This window comes from Indicator indicator, unplaced genomic scaffold (assembly GCF_027791375.1).
Source record: "Indicator indicator isolate 239-I01 unplaced genomic scaffold, UM_Iind_1.1 iindUn_scaffold_88, whole genome shotgun sequence".
NCBI classification, from domain to species: Eukaryota; Metazoa; Chordata; class Aves; order Piciformes; family Indicatoridae; genus Indicator; species Indicator indicator.
The window spans coordinates 73,101-94,394 of record NW_026539209.1 but is presented as its reverse complement, the minus strand read 5'-3'; the positions used below and the strand labels follow the sequence as shown (position 1 = coordinate 94,394).

At 56.4% G+C, this 21,294-nt stretch overlaps 1 protein-coding gene and 1 non-coding gene across 2 annotated transcripts in view; both read left to right on the top strand.

Moving 5' to 3' along the window:
* The window catches only part of LOC128980263 (zinc finger protein 91-like), a 150,316-nt gene that overhangs the window by 83,050 nt on the left and 45,972 nt on the right, over positions 1-21,294 (top strand). Inside the window, 8 exon segments of the mRNA XM_054398721.1 lie at positions 16,709-16,907; positions 16,910-16,956; positions 16,958-17,021; positions 17,024-17,077; positions 17,080-17,173; positions 17,175-17,376; positions 17,379-17,602; positions 20,593-20,623. Of these exon segments, the coding sequence (XP_054254696.1) occupies positions 16,709-16,907; positions 16,910-16,956; positions 16,958-17,021; positions 17,024-17,077; positions 17,080-17,173; positions 17,175-17,376; positions 17,379-17,602; positions 20,593-20,623 (915 nt within the window).
* On the top strand, positions 6,689-6,874 carry LOC128980264 (U2 spliceosomal RNA). The gene has a single exon (XR_008489474.1). It is a non-coding gene; the product is annotated as a U2 spliceosomal RNA (small nuclear RNA).

Genomic DNA, 21,294 nt, shown 5'->3' with positions numbered 1-21,294 from the left:
ACCTCACCTGCAGTACTGCAGCCAGCTCTGGAGCCCTCAACACAGGAAGGACATGGACCTGATGGAGAGGCTACAGAAGAGGCCATGAAAACGATCAGGGGCTTGGAGCAGCTCTGCTATGAGGCCAGGCTGAGGGAGCTGGGGGTGATCAGCCTGCAGAAGAGAAGACTCTGGGGACACCTAACAGCAGCCTGCCAGTACCTGAAGGGGGCTACAAGAAGGCTGCAGAGGGACTTTTTGCAAAGCCTGCAGGGACAGGACCAAGGACAATGGCTTCAGACTAGAGCAGAGCAGATTTGGATTGGATGTGAGGAACAAGTTCTGCACCATGAGGCAACAGCTTGCCCAGGGAGGGAGGTGAGGTCCCATCCCTGGAGATATTCAGGCTGAGGCTGGACAGTGCTCTGGGCAACCTGATCTAGGGGAGGATGTCCCTGCTGACTGCAGAGGGGCTTGCACTGGATCACCTTTGCAGGTCCCTTCCAGCCCAAACTGCTCTACCAATCCATGATTCTAAGTGCAGCGTCCAGGGAGAAGAAGAGGAGGAAAAAGATGAGGGAGAGAAGGAGAATGAAGAGGACAAGGAAAAGGAGGAGGAGAAGAAGAAGAATGCTTAACAAGGTTTTAAAATGTCTAAAAACCAAAATCACCAAAATCCCTTCCAAACTCCTCCAAAACTCTGCCAAATTGATTGAAAGCTCTTCAAGCTCTGAAGAGTTCATTCTGCAGAGAGCTGAGGCAGTTTCTAGGCTTAGTGATGTGTTGGACACTCCCCAGAAATGCTCAAGAAGGTCTCCAAGTGCCCTCAAAACCATCAGCACAGCTCTGGCAGCACAGAATGCCAGGCTGGGAGGGACCCCAAGGCTCAGCTGCTCCAACCTTTCCAGCTGACAGTGCACTTGAAATGAGCTGGCCCAGCCCCCTGCCAAGCTCAGCCTTCAAACCATGCAGTGCAGGGGAATCCACCACTGCCCTTGGCAGAGGATTCCAAGGGCTGACTGGCAGGGAAGAGCTTTTGCCTCTGCACTGCAGTCTTCCAGTTCAGCTCAACTCTTGCAGCAGCTCTTTGACTTCTGCCTCCTGAGCATCCCAAGCATCCCTGAGCACTGCAGTGAAAAGCAGCTCAGCTTCAGTTTCCAATTGGCTAAACTCTCACATTTTAAATTCAAGGCAGGGACCAAGCTCAGACCCAGCTCCCAAGCCCAGAGCCAGTGCCCAAGTTCAAGAACCAGCAAATAAGCTCAGAACCCCTTCCCAAGCTCAAAAGTAGTTTCCAAGCTCAGAGCCAGTGTCCAAATTCAAAACCACTCCCCAAGTTCAGACACCAGCAAATGACCTCAGAACCACCTCCCAAGCTCCAAACCAAGCAACCAAGCTCAAAAAACAGATCCCAAGCTCAGAGTCAGTTTCACAACTTTGCTTCTTTCAAGTTTCAGTCATTGGAGTTCTGCTAAGTGCCCAAATTCAAGATTCAGAGAATGCTTTGGGCTGGAAGGGACCCCAAAGATCAGCCAGCTCCAACCCCCCTGCCATGGCCAGGGACACCTGCCACCACACCAGACTGCTCAAGCCCTCATCCAACCTGGCCCTCAACACCTCCAGGGAGGGGGCAGCCAGCACCTCCCTGTACAACCTGCTCCAGTCTCTCACTACCCCCACTCCAAACAATTTCCTCCCAAGCTCCACTCCAAACCTGCTCCCCTGGGCCTGGCCCTTCAGCCCAGAGCACTGCTGCCAGCTCAGCTCTGCTGCCAGAGCAGCAGTCAGCAGAGAGGTCAGGGCCAGGGCCAGCCCCTGCAGGGGCACCAATGGGCTCCAGCTGCAACACAGCAGCAGCCAAAGGGGGCCTGCAGCTGCCCCTAGCAGGGGGATTCGGCAGCACAGCAGCACAAGGAACTCCCAAACACACCGATCCCTCCCCAACCCCACTCGTGGCCCCACAGCTGCACAGACCCCTCCCACAACAGCACAGGCGCCCCCCACAGGCCCTGCACACCTCTGCCCAACCTCACATACCCCCTCACACATCCCCATCAGCCCCCAGCACAAACCCCACTGGTTCCCCCTAGATCCCCGCAGCGACTACCTGCAGCCACACCAGCCCTACCCCACAAACTCTTACCCAACCCAACCGACCCTCCCGACCCCCAACCGCACAGACCCCCCCCACAGACCCACAGACCATTCCCTGATCACCCTGTCGTGAAGGCATCACATGCCCAGAATTATGCCCCCTGATACCAGCTGACTTGTCCCAACATGTTCTGGGAAGTCCCCCTTCCACCCTCCTTTCAGGAAGGGAAGACAAAAGGCTCAGGCGCCTGCCTGTCTCCTAAGGGGCAAACCAGAAGCAGGCACCCATCTGAATGGGATGCCTATGCTCTGTCCATCTAAGGGCATAATTCTAGCTTCACCTTCCTATAGGTGGAAGCAGGTTGTTGGCAAGTGTGCCCATTGGCTAGTTTCCAGCCTCGAGTGTCTGTAAGTATCGCTCCATTTTGGTGCCACGTTGCTCTCTCCTTTTGCTTTCACCCATCATGCAACTCACGATTGTGTAAGCTAGAAGCCTTTCACGCAAGCGTACTTGGAAGCCTCTGCGAACATGGAAGCCAGCCCACGGAGTGTGCATCGAGGACCCGCAAAGGATGACCCCGTTGCCAGAAGCGACGTAGACCCAGTCGAAAAGGACTGAGGGAAGCCCCCAAAGAGGGTAAGCTGTAACCCAAAGGGGGAAGGACTAGCCCAAGCCTGGCTGTCCAGAAACGCTGCAAGCTAATTAAGCAGCCAAATAAGCAGAAACGCATCTTGCGTGGCCCCCGCAGACCCCGGGAGTGAAAGGAGCCGCCCCCTGTGGCCACTCCGCAGCCCGTATCAGGGAGAAACACCCGGGATTTTCCCCGAGGGAGAAGAGAGAGCAAAAGATTAGCCTCTCCATTGAAGTCAAGGCAATGACTGTACCATTATAATTTAAATGGAAGCAGTCGCCCAGAGAAGCGGCAGTCAGCTCACCTCGAGCCGAGCCGAGCCGAGGGGGGTAAGCATCGCGTCACCGCACCCCCCACCAGAGACCTGCCTATGGGAAGCCCCCAAAGAGGGGCCGAGCACCGAAAAGACCTGGCCCTCCTGAGCCGTCCTCCGGCCAGGGAGGCAGTCCCTCCCCACAGACCGCGGGAGGACAAAGAAGAGAACTGCCCTTCCCGCAGACCGCGGGAGGAGGAAGCCAACCTTGCCCCCCCCCACAGAGCCGGGAGGGAGAAAGAAAGCGCCGCCCGAACGGGGCCAACCTCGGGCAGAAGCAGATACCCAGCGAGCCTGTGTGATCCGGCAATTTGTCTCGCTGCATGTATCTTTCATGTGTATAACATTTAGTAACGTTTTATTCAAAGCGCCCGCGCACAGCCGTGTGATATTTCCAGCTTAACCTGCCTCGTGATAACGTTATATCTCTTACATAGCTAGTCGCCGCAAGCACCTTGTCGAGTCTCCATCCAGTGGACAAGCGGCAGAACTGCACCCTTTCGTTCCCTCAATTAGAAATTAACTGTAAATATTATAATTGGGTATAATTGTAAATACTAAATCAGTTATGGTCTATATTATTACAACCGTGCACCCGAATCAATATATAAAGTAATTAATTGAATATTAATAATAATAAACAATAATTTCATAACTCATATTTTCATAATTCATAGTTCATAATCACCATCCTCCATCCCTATTCACCCTCTCCACGACACCACCCCACGATGCAACCCTCAGCCCCACACCTTCCCTCACCCCACCTGCAGCCGGCATAAAGGCGACCCAGAGCAGGAGGACAACCAAGAGCTCAGCGCACAGGAAGCTGCCGACCACCAGCCCCGGCAGGCACCTGACGAGCAGAAAGCGCTGGGATGGAGCTCCAGGGCCGGCCCTGGGGCTGCGGCGGCCATGTGTGGGCAGAGCGAAAGCGGAGCTTGGTCCGGAAAGGAAGTCCCGCCCACAATTACGCAGCAACAGCCAATCAGAGCTGCCCACATGCCCCTAGCAGCCCCGGGACCCAGCAGCTAAAGGACCCCGGCAAGGAGCTCCTGCCCCTTCCAGCAGCTGGGGGCTGACCCCAACACCCACAGCAGACCCCCCAGGACTCCTGGCAGAGGGCTGGGGGGTGCCCACCCTGGGCAGGATGCCAAAGGAGCAGCTCTGGGCAAATGCAGCCTGAAAACAGGCTGTAGGGACAGCTGGGAGCAGAGCTGCCACCCCCCACGGCCACCCCCACCGTAAAACAACCAAGAAACCACCGCACAAGCCCTGGGGGCACTTGGGGATCCAGGGGAACCATTTGGGGCTCCCTGGGAGCAATTTGGTGATGCCAGGAGGAACACTAAAGAGTCCTGAGAAAGTGTTTTGGGGTCCCTGGCTGCTAGTTTGGGTTTCTTGGGGACCCTCTAAGGTCCTGGGCTCCGCTGTGGCATCCTGGGGGCAGATTTTGAGCTCCAGGACACATTCTGGGATTCGTCAAGGCCATTTTGGAGTCCAGTGGAATATTTTATGGTTCCAGAGAATTATTTTGGGGTCCATTTTTAACTTCCATTCCTAAAGGTTCCTAGAGCTCTACTGCCCCCACATGGTGGGATGGGAGTCCCCCAAAACCAGGGGGTCCTCCTCAAAAGTCAGAGGACCCCAAAACAAAACACCCTGGGCAGGAATCTGGAACTCCTGTGGAGCAGCACAGGGGCAGGGGGCTTAGGGGCATCCTGCAAATAGAGGGCCCCCAAAACCATGAAATGGGGCTTGGGTCACTTGAGGTAGTGCTGGCAACACAGTGCTGGGCACAGCAAACCCCCACAGGAAGGGGGTGGGGGACACAGAGACCTCTGATGCCACCACCCCCAGCACAGCCAAACCACCCCACAGCTGCCACAGCTGCCACCAGCCCCAGGTGCTCCTAAGCTCAGGCTCAGCACAGCACCCACGGCTGCTACCCCCACGGCACCCAGGGCACAGCCTGGCCTGGGCTCCCCCCCTGGGCCTGGCCCTCAGCCCAGACGCTGCCCTTTAGCACAGCAGCCGCCCGGCACCTACCAGCACAAAGCCTCCAAACCCCCAGGGCGCCCCCACAGCCCCCCATAGGAGCCTCTGCTGCAATCCAGCCCCCACGCTGCCCCCGACCTCTCCTTGCCACAGCAGCCCCCAGAGCGCCGCTGCCAGCTCAGCTCTGCTGCCAGGGCAGCAGTCAGCAGAAGGACACAGGGCCAGGGACACAGGGCCAGGGCCAGCCCCTGCAGGGGCACCAATGGCCTCCGGCTGCAACACAGCAGCAGCCAAAGGGGGCCTGAGGCTGCCCCAGCACGGGAATTCAGCAGCACAGCAGCACAACGAAGACCCAAACATATCGACCCCTGCTCGGCCCCACAGACCACACCCAGCCCCAAGGATGGTACCCAGAACCATCCAGACCACACCAGAACCCCAGAGGTACCTCCCCCACCCCCACGATACTACCACGGACCCCTCCCTCACCCCACAGACCACCCTCAGCCACACACTCTCCCATAGAACTCCTCAGACCCCTCCTACAAGAGCAGACACCACCCACCGACCCTACACACCTCCCCCGTACGCCACACACCCCCTCGCATATCCCCATCAGCGCCCAACCCAAACCCCACCGGTTTCTCCTTGATCCCTGCACAGGTTCCCCGTAGCCCTACCGACCCCTACCCCACAAACCCTTCCCCAACCCAACCGACCCTCCCGACCGCACAGAAGCCCCCCGCAGCCTCCCAGACCATTCCCTGATCCCCAACCCACGATGTAACCCTCACCCCCCGGGGATTCCGATCTCCGCCTTAGGACCCCTCCCTCAGTCCCACACATTCCCTCACCCCACCTGCAGCCGGCACAAAGGGGACGTAGAGCAGGAGGACGACCAAGAGCTCAGCGCACAGGAAGCTGCCGACCGCCAGCCCCAGCAGGTTCCTGGCGGCCTAGACGAGCAGAATGTGCTGGAATGGAAACCCCAAAGCAACCTCTGCCGCGGCTGGGGGATTCCGATCTCCGGCGGCCACGTGTGACTGTGAGCGGAAGCAGGGCTGGGTGCGGAATAGGAAGTCCCGCCCACGCCTGGGCAGACAGAGCCAATCAGAGGGGCCGGCAGCGCGGCAGCTCCTCCCCCTGGGCACTGCCGAGGCACAGCGAGGAGCTGCCACTGCTGGCCGCGGCCGCCATTGTTCCTGCCCCGTGGGGAGCGGCAGCAGTTGCGGAGCGCGGGAGAAGTGCCGGAGGTGCTGGCGGGCGAGCGGCAGCTGCCGGCTCGTGAGCTGCGGCGGGGCGGGGGGGGCTGAGGAGGACGCCAGGAGGCCTCGCTGAGCCCTGCAATCAGGGAGGGTGAGATGGGGGACGGGCGGGGCTTGCAGGAATGGGGGCAGGGCGTGCGATGCCATTGGCCGGGAGGCAGGACAAGGTCGGGGCGAATGCAGAGCAGGGTCCGGGTCATGGTCATGAGGGACGTGAAACATGCTGGGACACCGTGCCCGGGGGCACTCCGGCGGGGATTGAATGGAGCTCGGTGGCCGCGAGACCAACCGGGACCGTGCGGGACGGGCTGGAAGCGGAGCCCGGAGGCGGCTGCGGGCGCCACGGCCGTGACCGTGGCCTCGGGCAGCCCCGCGGGGCATGGTGTGTGTGGGCGTCGTCAGTCGCGATCGCTTTTCGGCCTTTTGGCTAAGATCAAGTGTAGTATCTGTTCTTATCAGTTTAATATCTGATACGTCCTCGATCAGAGGACTTTATATTAAACGGAATTTTGGCCGTGGGAGTTGGATCCGGAGCTTGTTCCCTCCGCGCATCATCCTGGTATTGCAGTGCCTCCGGGAACGGTGCACCCCCCACGGGGATCTTTGCTGGTTAACGACAGAACTTTCTGTTCTCTGTCTTCCCTTCCTTCCCTTCTTTACTCATTCAAGCTCTCTTAGACCCCTCTGAGGACCCTCAAACTCTCCTTTAGCTCGCTCACATCATCCTAGCATACTTCAAAGCCTCCTTATCTGCCTTGAACCCTCCTTAGGTCATTCAAACCCTGCCTAAGGTCCCTCAAACCCTCTCTAGACCTCCTCAAACCCTCCTTTAGATCCCTCAAAGCCTCCTGGAGATACTTCAAACCCTCCTGAGCTGAGATAAAGAAATTCTATGGTGAAAAAAGGTGGATTTGGGGCTTGCTGAAGAACTGGAGCCAAAGTCTCCTTCCCTTTCCTTGCCCCCTGCCTGGTTTTCTGCCTTCAGTTCCCCTTTTCCTTAAGCCAGGCAGAAGCAGAGTGCTCCACCCAGGGCGCAGCCAGCAGCTGGAGTCATTTCTCTGTCACCTGTTGCGAGAGCAGTGGAGGGGGGGGGGGGGAACGCATTTTGGCTCTGGGGAGGAGTGAAGGGGAGGGGGAGTGGAGGGGAGGAGCTATGCTAATGAGAGACCAATGGGGGTCGAGAGTGGCAGGGATGGGGCGTGGCCATGCAGTGCAACGTGAAGACAGCAGATGGAGTTTGGAGCCTGCAGGGAGACAGCAGCAGCTGTGGGACAGAGTAGGACAACCTGTGCTGGAGATGGCAAAGGGCACTGGCAAGGCTGGCAGTCATCAAGAGAACCAAAGGCTTTGCCCCGTGGCTATGGCAACCATCTGCCACCAAGGCCTGTGAGGAGACCTGGGCCTAAGGCACTGGGGGAGCCCCAGGGATCAGTGTTGGGCCCCATCCTGGTCAATATCTTTATTGATGATCTGGATGAGGGGACTGAGTCCATCACAGTAAGTTTGCAGATGACACCAAGCTGGGATCAGGAGCTGATCTGTTAGAGGGTAGGAGGCTCTGCAGAGGGACCTTGCCAGGCTGGACAGATGGGCAGAGTCCAAGGGCATGAGATTGAACTGAGTGCCAGGCTCTACACATTGGCCACAACAACCCCATGCAGTGCTACAGGCTGGGGACAGAGTGGCTGGAGAGCAGCCAGGTGGAAAGGGACCTGAGGGGACTGGTTGACAGCAGCTGAACAGGAGCCAGCAGTGTGCCCAGGTGGCCAAGAAGGCCAATGGCATCCTGGCCTGCATCAGGAATACTGTGGCCAGCAGGAACAGGGAAGTCATCCTGTCCTGTACTCAGCACTGGTTAAGCCACACCGTGAGCACTGTGTCCAGTTCTGAGCTCCTCAATTCAAGAAAGATGTTGAGATGCTGGAACGTGTCCAGAGAAGGGCAACAAAGCTGGGGAGGGGTCTGGAGTACAGCCCTGTGAGGAGAGGCTGAGGGAGCTGGGGGGGTTTAGCCTGGAGAAGACGAGGCTCAGGGGAGACCTCATTGCTGAGTACAACTACCTGAAGGGAGGTTGTAGCCAGGTGGGGTTGGACTCTTCTCCCAGGCAACCAGTGACAGAAATAGAGGACACAGTCTCAAGCTGCAGCAGGAGAGATTTGGGCTGGATCTTAGGAAGAAATTCTTCACAGCAAGAGAGATTGGCCATTGGGATGTGCTGCCCAGGCAGGTGGTGGAGTCACCATCCCTGGAAGTGTTTAAAAAGAGACTGGATGAGGCACTCAGTGCCATGGATTAGTTGATGAGATGGTGTTGGGGGATAGGTTGGACTTGAGGGTCTCTGAGGTCTTTTCCAACCTGCTTAATTCTGTGATTCTGTGCTTCATCGCCTCCTGGCACAGCTCCAGGCAGGCTGGGGGCTGCCATCCCCTTGTCCTTCCCTCAGCATCACACAGAGCACAGCCCACGGCACCTGCAGAGCCTTGGCCCACACCTGAGGGACAGGATCTGCCTGCCCAGGGGCTGTGCTCAGGCCTTGGCCTTTCTGCTCCACAAACCAAGCCCAGGGTTTGCTGCCCTGCACTTTGCCTCTGGCTCCCTGCAGTTGTGGCCTCCACTGAGCTACTCCAACGAGTCCCTGGGGAGGTTTCAGCCTCAGTGAGAACAATCAATGCTTCAAGGTACTTGGAGTTTTGTTTCTGACTTCTTGAGAGGTTTCTTCAGTCTCCTGGCAGTTCCTGAGGTTCATGCAATGAACTCAGGAGTTTTTCTCTTTCTGCAGTTCTCTTCAGGATGTCAAACTGCAGCTAACACAGCTCAGTTTGCATGGCAAAGGGAAAACATTTTATTATGTCTGAGACAGAGGAGAGGTGACAGCAGCATCCCCCAGGTGATACTGATCCAGGCTGTCTCCTCAGCAGGTCTGCACTGGGAGCAGAAGCTGTCCCTGGAGGCCTGACACTCTATGCACAACTTTGCTCCTCACCCTCCCTACCTCCCCATGCCTCTCATTGCCCACCTGGGGCTTACAGCACTGCTCCTTGCATCAGACTTCTCCCCTGCTCTCTGCAGCTGCAGCTCACAGCTCCATGGCACCATCTCCCCCCTGCTCTCCTTCCACAACTGGCTGCACACAGCCACAGAAGAATTGTTGCTGTTGGGAAGCAAAGCAAAGCCAAGCCTGAGAAAGTTCCCTCAGCAATCCAAGCCCTCTGGAACCATCTGCTCAGCACAAGCTGTCTCTCAGCAGGTTGCTTCTCTACCAGGGATAAGCTGAGTAGCAATGTTTCAGGCAGGTAGATACAACAGGTGGAGAGAAACACAATGGCAGAGGTGGCTCAGGAGACAAGGAGGCTGTTGAAAGCCAGCTCAGCTTTTGCTCCCTGAAGCTCAAAGCAGCAGCACAGGTGAGAGGAATCCGGAGGAACAGAGAATGAGGAGAGGAGGAAAGTGGAGAATGATGGAAATGGCCTTTGGCTGGACAGTGTGGGTCTGGAAAGATGACTTTAGAGATGGTCACTGTGTCCTGGAGAGGTGACAGTGTATGGAAGATCAGAGAAATTGCTTCCATCTCACAAGTGGCACAGAGGCACAGGGCTGGCAGGAGACAGCTCCAGCTGCACTGGGGGCTGGCAGGAGCTGACACACTCCCAAGCCTTAGGGAGAGCAGTGCAAGGTTGGGAAAGTGAGGGCCAAGCTCACCAAGGAGACCTCTCAGTGCTCTGGGTCTGTCTGTCCCACTCCATGACTGACTGACCCTGGGCTGGCTCATGGCCCAGGAAAAGGGCAAGGAGGTGATGGGAGAATCCAAAAGCTCTTAGCTACCACTGTGCTTGAGCAGCAGCATTCCCATGCATTCTGCACTGGGCTAGGTGGGAGGAGATCCTTCTCAGAGTCCATAGCCCTGATCAAAAGCTCTCACACTTACTTCTCCAGGAGCTTTCACAAAGCCTCTCCTGGCTACTGCAATTCTTCCTCCTCCCTGTTCGGTATCCACAGGGTCTGGTTCAGTGCAGTATTTGTGTCCTCTGGCCCTGCACAAGTGCTCTGGGCTCCTCCAAAGCCCTCCTCCAACTTCCTCCTCTGCCCCCAAGTCCCCTCTCTCATGCCTGCAAGCAGAACTTTCCTTCTGCTCTGTGTTCAGCTCTCAGCCTAAGCGAAGAAGCTCAAACCCAACCTGTGACCAAACCAAGCTGTGCGCGGCCCCAAGCCAACAGATTGCAGCCCGCCAGAGGCTGCTGCTAGGTCTGGAGGCAAAGCCAAGGTGTTCCAAAGCAGGCAGTGGCGACCTGTTGGGAAGCAGGGAAAAACTCCAACAAAAGGAAGGAAAGCCTAAAGCCTGAGCTTGTCCTGGCCCGCGCAGCCCCGGGGCCAGCAGCTAAAGGCTCCCCGGCTCTCAGCATGCCCCGGGGCCCGCCCAGACCCCCACGGGACAGGAACAATGGCGGCCGCGGCCGGCAGTGGCAGCTCCTCGCTGTGCCTCTGCAGCGCCCAGGGGAGGAGCTGCCGCACTGCCGACGCCTCTGATTGGCTGTGTTTGAGCAGACGTGGGCGGGACTTCGTTTTGCAGCCCGCCCCCTGCTTCCGCTCCTAGTCACACGTGGCCGCAGCAAGTAGAGTGTTCGGTACCTTCATCCCAGCGCTCTCTGCTCTCCCAGACCGCAGCTGGCGGAAGGTCCGGTCCGGGATCTCCTTCCCAACGCTGTGTGGTCGGCAGGAGCTGCCGGGGCCGGCGGTCGGCAGCTTCCTGTGCGCTGAGCTCTTGGTCGTCCTCCTGCTCTGCGTCCCCTTTGTGCCGGCTGCAGGTGGGGTGAGGGAATGTGTGGGGGCTGAGGAGGGGATCGTGAGGTGGGGATCGGAATCCCCGGGGAGTGAGGGTTGTGATGTTGGAGGTAGGGAGGGGTCCTGTGGGGTTCCGGGGGGAGGTCTGCGCGGTTTGGGGGGGGCCGGGAGGGTCCGTGGGGTCTAGCGTGGTCCGCAGGGTTGGTGGAGAGTTTGTGGTGGTAGGAGTTGGTGGTGCTGGAGGAGCCTCTGTGTGGCTGTTGTGTGGGGAGGGGTCGTGAGGCTTGGAGTGGGGAGTTCTGGGGTGATGAGAGTGGCTCCGTGCGGGTCCTGGAGGGCTCCGTGCGGGTCTGGAGAACTTTGTGGGGCTGTGGGCAGCCTGAGGGTGTCTGTGGGGGGGTTATGTGGCTGTGGCGGTGTCGGTCGGCAGCTTCCTGTGCTCCGAGCTGTGCCTTGGGCTCCTGCTCTGGCGTCCCCTTTGTGTGCCAGGTGGGGTGGGGACCCCTGGGGCGGAGGGAGGCAGCCTGGGCTTGGGGTTGTGATCCCTGGGGCCTGAGGCTTTTGTGCTGGGCTGAGGATTAGGGAGGGCTGTGTGGGGCTGCTGGGGGCGTGTGTGGAGTTGTGGTGTCGGGAGGGTGGTTGGGGTGCAGGGGGGTCCGTTGGGTTGTTGGAGGGTTTGTGGGGTTGGGTGGGTGGGGCTGGGGGGAAGGCTGTGTAGGGGTAGAAGGAGGAGCTGTGGGGGTTGGGCTGGGGAGGCTGTGGGGAGGGCATCTGTGGGGTCTTGCAGGCCTGGTCCTTGGGGCAGGGGGGGCAGGGGTAGGGTTGTGGGGGGGGTGTGGGGTTGGGCTTGGGATCCCTTGGGGCTGAGGGTTGTAATCTGGATCCTTTGGGAGTCTTGGAGGAAAGCTGTGCCTGGGCTGAGGGGGATCTTGGGGCCAGGCTTGGGATCCTGTGGGGCAGGGTAGGGTCTGTGGGGGTCTGTAGTGTTTGGGGGGTGGGTGGGACCTGGCTGCTGTGGCCTCCCACAGCCTCCTGCGGTGCTGCTGAGGCTGCTGTGGCTGTGCTGGGTGCCTCCAGCCAGGCCTTGGGTGCTGCATGGAGGGCAGCAAGCAGGCCCCAGGGAGGCTCCAAGAGCCTTTGATGACTTTTCCTTCTAGCCCAGCGCAGCCAGCTGCAGGTCCCGGGAGGGGTGTGGGGGGAGTTCAAGCCCTGAACCCCCCAAACAGCCTCCCCAGACTCCTGTGCCCCCTGGGTAGCCCAGGCTAGCCCCTGCCACAAGCAGGAGGAGCAAGGGCACAACCCGAAATGCCTCCTGGAGCTCAGAATGTTCCCCTAAGACACCAAAGTCAGAACCCAGGACCCTAAAACAGCCCCGAGGAATCTAAGCAGCAGACTGGGACCCCAAAATGCCTGCCTGGGACCCTTCAGTTACTCCCCTGGCACCCTAAAACTGTTTCAAAGGAACCAAAAATGGTCTCTAAGACCCAGGTGGGAGGAAAGGATATCCCCAGAGCCCCCAAGGGACCCAGGTCTGGGGGCTCTGGAGGGATTCTGAGCATCAGGGCCCATGGCAGTATTGTTTTGAACCCTTGCTGGTTAGGGCTAAAGAAAACAGGTGGTAGCTGGTTTTGTGCTTGGGAGCAGGATGCGAGCTTGGGAGAGGTTCTGAGATTGGAAGTGCTTCTGAGGTTTGGGGCCTGGCTCTGAGCTTGGGGAATGGTTCTGACCTTAGTTGCTGGCTCTGAGCATGGGAGCTGGCTCCGAACTTGGGATTTGGTCTGAGCTTAGTTGCTGTTTCTTGAGTGTGGGGAGCTTGTCCTGAGCTTGGGTGCTGGGTCTGCGCTTGGGAGATGGTTCTGAACTTGGGAGCTGGTTGTGAGCTTGGGTCTGAGCTGCAGAGCTGGGACTGAGCTTAGGAAGTGGTTCTGACCTTAGTTGCTGGGTCTGAGCATGGGGGCTGTCAAGTGCACTATCAGCTGGAAAGGTTGGAGCAGCTGAGCCTTGGGGTCCCTCCCAGCCTGGCATTCTGTGCTGCCAGAGCTGTGCTGATGGTTTTGAGGGCACTTGGAGACCTTCTTGAGCATTTCTGGAGAGGTGTCCAACACATCACTAAAGCCTAGAAACTGCCTCAGCTCTCTGCAGAATGAACTCTTCAGAGCTTGAAGAGCTTTCAATCAATTTGGCAGAGTTTTGGAGGAGTTTGGAAGGGATTTTTGGTGATTTTGGTTTTTAGACATTTTAAAACCATGTTAAGCATTCTTCTTCTTCTCCTCCTCCTTTTCCTTGTCCTCTTCATTCTCCTTCTCTCCCTCATCTTTTTCCTCCTCTTCTTCTCCCTGGACACTGCACTTAGAATCATGATTGGTAGAGCAGTTTGGGCTGGAAGGGACCCTGCAAAGGTGATCCAGTGCAAGCCCCTCTGCAGTCAGCAGGGACATCCTCCCCTAGATCAGGTTGCCCAGAGCCACTGTCCAGCCTCAGCCTGAATATCTCCAGGGATGGGAACCTCACCTCCCTCCCTGGGCAAGCTGTTGCCTCATGGTGCAGAACTTGTTCCTCACATCCAATCCAAATCTGCTCTGCTCTAGTCTGAAGCCATTGTCCTTGGTCCTGTCCCTGCAGGCTTTGCAAAAAGTCCCTCTGCAGCCTTCTTGTAGCCCCCTTCAGGTACTTGCAGGCTGACATTAGGTGTCCCCAGAGCCTTCTCTATGCTGAACACCCCCAAGCTCCCTCAGCCTGGCCTCATAGCAGAGCTGCTCCAAGCCCCTGATCCTTTTCATGGCCTCCTCTGGACCCTCTCCATCAGGTCCATGTCCTTCCTGTGTTGAGGGCTCCAGAGCTGGCTGCAGTACTGCAGGTGAGGTGTCCCTAGAGCAGAGGAAAGTGGCAGATTCAGCTGTCTGGCTCTGCTGCCCACACTGCTTTTGGTGCAGCCCAGGCTGCCCTTGGCCTTGTGTGCTGCAAGCTCACACTGCCTGCTCCTGGCAAGCTTCTCCTCCACCAGCACCCCCAAGTCCTTTTCTGCAGAGCTGCTTTCTATCCCCTCCTTCCCCAGCCTGTACTGATTGTGAGGCTTCTTCCAGGCCAGGTGCAGGACTCTGCACTTGCTGTTGTTGAACCTCCTGAGGTTCACCTGGGCCACTTCTCCAGCTTCTCCTCTTCAACTCCTCCAACTTGTTCTCCAGGGTATTGTCTTCCATGCTCTCATCCAGGGGTTTTTGTTGGGCCATGCTGGGTGTGTAAATCAGACCTGGGGACTCTCAGAGGGCAGCCAAGTGAGTGAAGCTGGAGCAATGTCTGGAGAGATGGAGGATGAAGGCTGCAGGGGGTGGGAGGGGTTAGTTGAGCAGCTGTGTGGCTCTGCCTGGCTCCTACCTGCAATGGTGCTGGCAGCAGCTGAGCCCAGAAGCTGAAAGGCCCAAATGCTGCCTGGCTCAGGACAGTCTCCTGCCACCTCCTGCCATCCAGCATAGCCCAAGCAGGCACTCAGGGGTCCTAGCCACAACACCAGCCATAGCCCAGGGCAGGAGTCACCTGAGGTCTCACTCCCTCTCTCTCCCCCTTCATCAGTTGCTGCATGAGGTGGCTGCAGGGTCCCTCCCCACCCCTCATCTGATACTCCCCCTTGGCTTGTTGCTGTTCTTTCAGCTCTCCAGCTCATGCCAGCCTTTAGTCTCAGGCCCCTTCCATTCTTGTGCCACAACATTTTGCACTCCAGCCTTGCAGCTGCAGTGGCAGTGGAGGTGAGGGCCACAGGGCCATGGATGGACTGGGAATGGGGGAAGGGCTTGGGAATAGTCAGGCAGGAATTAGGCCTTGTCCACCCAAAAAGGGGAGAGGATGCAGGGCCCAGGTGGCAAAGGAAATGGCAGAATGCGGCAGGATTTCAGGAGCTGAAAGGAGTGAATTGTGCTGCAGCTCTGCATGTGTCAGCTGGGAGATGAGCAACAGCCCCTGGGCACTGTGCCCTCCTAGCAAACCTCATTTTGTCTTGGGGATGTGGAGTGGCAGCTGCAGGAGAAGTGCAAAGAGAAAGGTGAGAGAAATGGGCAGGGAGGAGAAGGAAGCCAAAAAGCTTGCACTGAGTCTCTTTGGGCTGCCTGTGTGTGAATGCTGCTGGAGGTGTCAGGATTGTCCAGGAGACAGAGACTCCTCCAGCAGCACAGTGAGGGCTGAAGAGGTTTAGCAAGAAGCTGACCAAGTCCCTCCCCCCTTTGCTGCATCTCCAGAGAGCATGAACTTCCCTTTTTCTGTGTGCTCAGGGCTGCTCTGATTATCTCTTGGGGAGTGGGCAGCACAGAGGTTTGTGCAGAGGAAAGATGAGCACAGAGTGGGTGTGGTGGGGGCAGGGCCAGGGAGGAGACCTGGGTCCAGAGCAAGATCTCCTGGCAAATGCATCTGCAGGCAACAGAGGCCTGGTCAGGCAGTGGGAGGAAGGTGCAGGCAAGGACTGGGAGAGGCTGTGTGGAGGCAGCTGTCTTGTGGTGCTGGGCTGCAGCTGTGTGCTGGGGGTTGTGTGCTGGGCAAGGGGCTGAGTCTGCATTTGTTCAGACCTCCCATCTTCAGCAGCCCTGGCTGTGTACTTTGCCTCTGCTCCTGGCTTGGGAGCTGCCCCTAGCAAGACTCAGCTCTGCTGCCTTGTCCTGGGCAATGCTGAGCCATCCCTTGCAGGTCATTTCTCTCCTCTGTGCCCTTTGCTTGTCTGTGGTAGGGGCTGTGTTCTTCTCTGTCCATCAGCCCTGCTGCTGTGTGCTGGGGAAGAGCAGAGTTTGCAGATCTGCCCCTTGGAGCCAGCCCAGCAAGCAAAGAAGGCAGAGTGGGGCAAGAGGAGGACCCCAGCCCATGGCTGATGCCTGGGTCACCTCCCAACCTCCTCCATTCCCTCCTACCCACCACATTTCCCAGTCACAGGCCTCTGAAGGACCTCAGCTGTGGTGGCAGTCTGGGAGCTCCCCCAGGTTGGTGGGGGTCAGTTGTGTGGGCAGGAGGAGATTTTTGGGTTTGGGATCTTGATGTTGGTGGGAGAACATTGCAGGTGGTTTGGTCTCCATTGTCTGAGCCAGGAGAGATGAAAGGAGAGGGCTTGGGCCAGGAACCAGCCTGCCAATGCTGCCAGGCTGGAGCACAGTTGGACGAGACCTCTTGTAAGTCCCAAAGTGCCTCAGGGCACTGCTCACAGGAACCTGAGGTCTCAGCACAGGTATTGGAGGCCTGACCTTTCACCATGGTAGGAACGGGGGTTTGAGAGCCCTTCTCTTTTCCTTGCCCCAGCTGAGTGTTGTTGTGTTGGGATGTATCTAGAGTCAGGGCCTGTCATGAGCCAGGAAGGTGAAGGTTTGAGGTCCTGGGCTCAGGTGCTTCCATCTTCCCTAGGCCCACAACTCTGACCTCTTCCCCATGAGCATGGCCTTACAGAAGGATCCAGAGAATAGCTGGGAGGAGTACTGCCTTGAGAACAAGATGAAGGAGCAAAGTGTAGCCCTAAGGAAGTGAATGAGAAGACGGAGGATAGAGAGGAGAATGATGACTGTGATGATGATTTGTATGAGGAGGAGGAGGAAGATGAGGATGAAGGTGACCAGGATGAGGAGGAGAATGAGGATGAAGGCACAGCAGCCCCCTCTGTGCCAGCTGAGCAGGTGAATCAGTGCTCTGAGTGTGGGCAGAGCTTCCCAGCTGTCTCAGACTTAATGAAGCATCATTACCCCCACCCTGGCCCTCGGCTCTTCATCTGTGGTGACTGTGGCAAGAGGTTCAGGTGGAGGTCTAAGCTCATGCGGCACTGCCTCACCCACACGAGTGAGAAATCCTTCACCTGCAAGGACTGTGGCAGAGTTTCAAACACAGCTATAGCCTCACCATCCACCGTCGCATCCACACCGGAGAGAAGCTGTTCCCCCTGTGCTGAGTGCGGCAAGAGTTTCACCACGAGCAGTTCATTCATCCGGCACCAACTCATCCACACGGTGACAAACCCTACAGCTGTGCCCACTGCAGCAAGAGCTCACCTGTAGCTTCTCTGTCACCAAACATCGTCATGTGCACACCACTGAGAAGCCTTTCACCTGTGCTGACTGTGGCAAGAGATTCAAATACAGCTGCACCCTCACCACGCAACCGCCGCATCCACACTGGAGAGAAGCTGTTCCCCTGTGCTGAGTGTGGCAAGAGCTTCACCACAAGCACTTTATTCATCCGGCACCAACTCATCCACAGCGGTGACAAACCCTACAGCTGTGCTGAGTGCGGCAAGAGCTTCACACAGAGCTCAACCCTAACCCAGCACCATCGTGTGCACACTGGAGAGAAAGCCGTTCACACTGTGCTGACTGTGGAAAGAGCTTCACCAGCAGCTCCTATCTCACCCAGCACCGTCGTGTGCACACTGGTGAGAAGCCATTCACATGTGCTGACTGTGGTAAGTGCTTCGCAAAGAGCTCCAAGCTCACCCAGCACCGTCGTTGGTGCATAACTGGGGAGAAGCCTTTCACTTGTGCTGACTGTGGCAAGAGCTTCACCCGCAGCTCCTATCTCAACAAGCAATCGCTGCAGCCACACCAGTCAGCAGCCCACACTCTGGGGGATGAGCAAGTAGAATCCACCCAGGGTCTGTTGGGTTGATGGTGATCCCCTGAAAGGGCCTTTCCAGCAGATTGGACCAAAAATCGCCTCTTTTCACCTGCATTTGTCAGAAGCTGGGGACTGCAGCAGGATAAAACATCTCCTGCCATTTTGAACACCAATTAGTGCTGATGAGAACATATTACAGTGCTGAGTCAGCACAGCAATGGAGCTGTGTGCCCAGTTCAGGAAGGTCAAATTGAGGTTCCCAGAAGAGTCTTGAGAGTCTCTTGGTGGGAGCAGTGTCAAGGACATCTCAGATTCTTATTTTTTTTCGAGGGACTCAAGGGATGAGCCAGGGGAAAAGCTGCTCTGTGCCACCCCCACCATAGTCTCCAGCTGCCTCAGAAGGGAACTGTTCCCCCACAGCACCCTGCCCACTCTGTGGCACTGCAGCACTGAGGGAGCCACTCGAGAGAGCCTGTCCAGGTGAAATTGCCTGTTAGGCAGAGGTCTACACCACCCACACACACACCCCTGCAGCCACAAGAGAAGTTAGCCTCCACGCATCCAGAAGGGATCGTCCCCGGGAGCCAGCACTGGGTCCCTGCAAGCCCCTGAGCTTCAGCAGTGACCAGCCACAGCATCGTCAAATCCCCTGCGAGCCTCGGAGCCTCGGCAGCAGCCACAGCCTTAGGCGAGTCCCTTAGCCTGGGCAGCCAGCAGTAACATAGCACCAAGTGAAGCTGTGAATCTCTGCAGTGTTCAGGTGTTTCACAGCAGTTCTGACTGGGTTTCAATCCCTGCACTTTAGCCCACCTGCAATGTAACATGCTTTATAAACAGCCTCCCCGGCTATGCCCAGAGCCAGAACTCATGAAGGGAAATGGATGCAAAGTCTCTGAAAGGTTCCTTTACTTGTATGCCCTGACTTGTCGAATCGCCATCTGGTGGACAAGTGGTGGAATTGCAGTCTAAGTTTTTTCTAATTTGGTTCAAAATGGGTTAGAACTGACCAGTTTAGTGGGATACTTTCCACAATGGTGCACTAAATCTGCATAATAAATATTGAAAGAAAGTAATAAATAAATTTTGAAAATTAATAAATACTAATTTTCAATTTTGTATTATTCATAACTCATAATTAATAACTTATTCTTTACAGACTCTACTCCTAATCAGGACACTCTTATCACTTGGGCCCAGCAAATGCAGCAATAAATTATTCTGAGAAGGAATTCTGAGTATTTCACTATCTGCTGAATATCTGGTCAATTCCTGTTACATGAGCAATACACAGAGTTCCTCCTGCTTCAAACATGCAACCCAGTGGCACCCCCGATCTCCAGGGTTACTACTAACAATAGAGAACCCCTGCCTCAACCACGTGAGGAATGAATATCCTGGGGATTGCATGCACCCCTCAGTACCTTTTTGCATTTGCTTCTCAGTTTGCCTTTAACCCAAGCTCATGTCTGTCTACAGTTACTCTAGGATCCTCTCCCACTGTGCCTCACCAGCAGGTGGCAACGACTCACTGTGTATGCATAGTCACCAGCTGGGGTATAAACAGGAAACACCACAGACTCAGAGTACCCATGCCATGCGGGGCTGTCCCAATCCTTATATTTGTTGAAATATATTTTCTTTATGTCCAAGCATGACACAACTCCATGGATGAAATCCAGAGCAGGAGAAGATGACCTCAGGCCTTTTGATTCCACACCAGGGACACTGCCAAATAGTCCCCTGGGTCTAGCAAGTGAGGGCAGTCATCTCTTCATCAGCTGCTGTCACTCTCTGGCCTTCATTTGCTAGGGACCAATTTTTCACCCTATACCCCCCATTAGCATTGCCATTGTCATACATCACTTCTTGGCAGCAGTGCTTTGCAAGAAACTGCTTAAGAGGGGCATTGAAAGAAGCCTGCAGTACAGGGATCTTACTCATAGAGGTGCAGGACACAGCGAGAGATGCCTCAGGACCTCTTCCCCTTCCTGATGGCGGGTGAATGCCAGGCAAGGACCGCAGGGTGTTTGTTAGAGCAACATGCTGGGTTTCCTTTGTTCAAGCAGCCACAAAACCCAGTGGGGCTTTGGCAAACTGTACTATGGTACTAATTTGAGTTGCTTCTGTAGGCATCACTTTAACCACAGCCAACCCTCTCCAAGGCAATTCTTACACTTTATTGCCTCAGGCTGTAATGAGAGGTTTAGAAAATGGGGTCAAGAGTGGTGTAACACATGGCCAGGATATTGTCTGTCTCTACAGTGATACCCTTCGAGTGACTCATTAAGGAGACCACTGTGGCTGAGACATAGAAAAAGTCAAGCACCCTGAGGTGTGAGGAGCAGCTAAGTGAAAGGTTTTGTGGACTGCCCAGTAGCTGCAGGGTATTATCCAGAACTGCCCTGATAGCTTTTCAAAAAATAAATAACCTCTGAGAGAAGGTAAGGATAGGTAAATTATGGGGTTGGAGTTGGCAGCACATTGGATTCCCAGGCAATGAATGCATATATGTCAGTTCCAGGAGAGGGAAAACGTTGTTGAAGGTTCATGGGATGCCTGCTTAAGCAAAGCCAGCACACAGTTGAAAGAAGGCGCCAAGTGCAGCAGGGCATGTTGGCAGGAGGAGTGAGGCCACCCCGACACAGGCAGTTTGTCCTCCCCCTGGGACTCACACTGGCAGCTTGGCCACAACTGGAGGCTTGGGGTCCAGAATGTGGGGTACTTCAGCACAGCTTGGAGGAGAGGGGAGAGAACTGGGGAGGCAGCAGATGGAGAACGGCCAGGAGAGGGGGACTGACCATCTCGTGCGAGAAGGCTCGAGTGGACCTGGGATCTGCATTCAGACCTGGTTGAAGGGAAGGCTCAGGGCACCATCCCTCGCAGGTGAGCACAGTGGCATGAAGGGGGGGGATTGGGATTTCAGAGAGGAAGGGAGCTCTGCCTGTGGGGAGTGGGGAGACACCAAAAACCTCCACACAGTGCAGCATTGGAAGGTTCAGGCTGGAGAATGTGGAGGCCAAAGACAAGACCCCTCAAAAGAGCAGGCCCCTGCTCCTGCATGAGAACCAGCCATCCGGAGGGGTCAGTGAAATGGCAGGGAGACGCTGAGACAGCTGAGGGAAAGGTGAAGGAAAGTGGCAAGGGGAAGATCCTGGGAGTGGAGAAGCAAGAGTTGGTGTCCAGCAGCCTGAAGGCAAAGAAGCTGCAGGTGCAATGGGGACCAGTGTAGAAACAGGCATGCAGTAGGGATGGCCAAGGGCTCGAGCCAGGCAGAGAGGCCCAACCGAGGACCAAGGCATTGTCGTCCCCTTATTTTGGCTCTGGCACGTGCCTCTGCCACCCATGTGTCCATAGTGCGGATACACACTAGTGCTATTGAGCCTTAACAGTGCCTACTGCGTCCTCAGGTGCTGAGTCACAGGCCTTGGCCTTACTCTCACCAAATAAAAACCAAAGCCAAGGTTATGGGTCCCCCTGCCATCATTGCCCTTGTCCTCCCTGCAGCCATGGCCTCCAATCAGCTGCTCTAAGGAGTCCCAGTGGGAGGCTATTGTCAGTAAGCGTGACCCTCAGGTAGGGACCCATTCATGCTTCCAAGGTACTTTGGATGTTTCCGTCTGACATGGAACTTCCTACAGAGGCATCTGAAGTCACTATCTGAAGG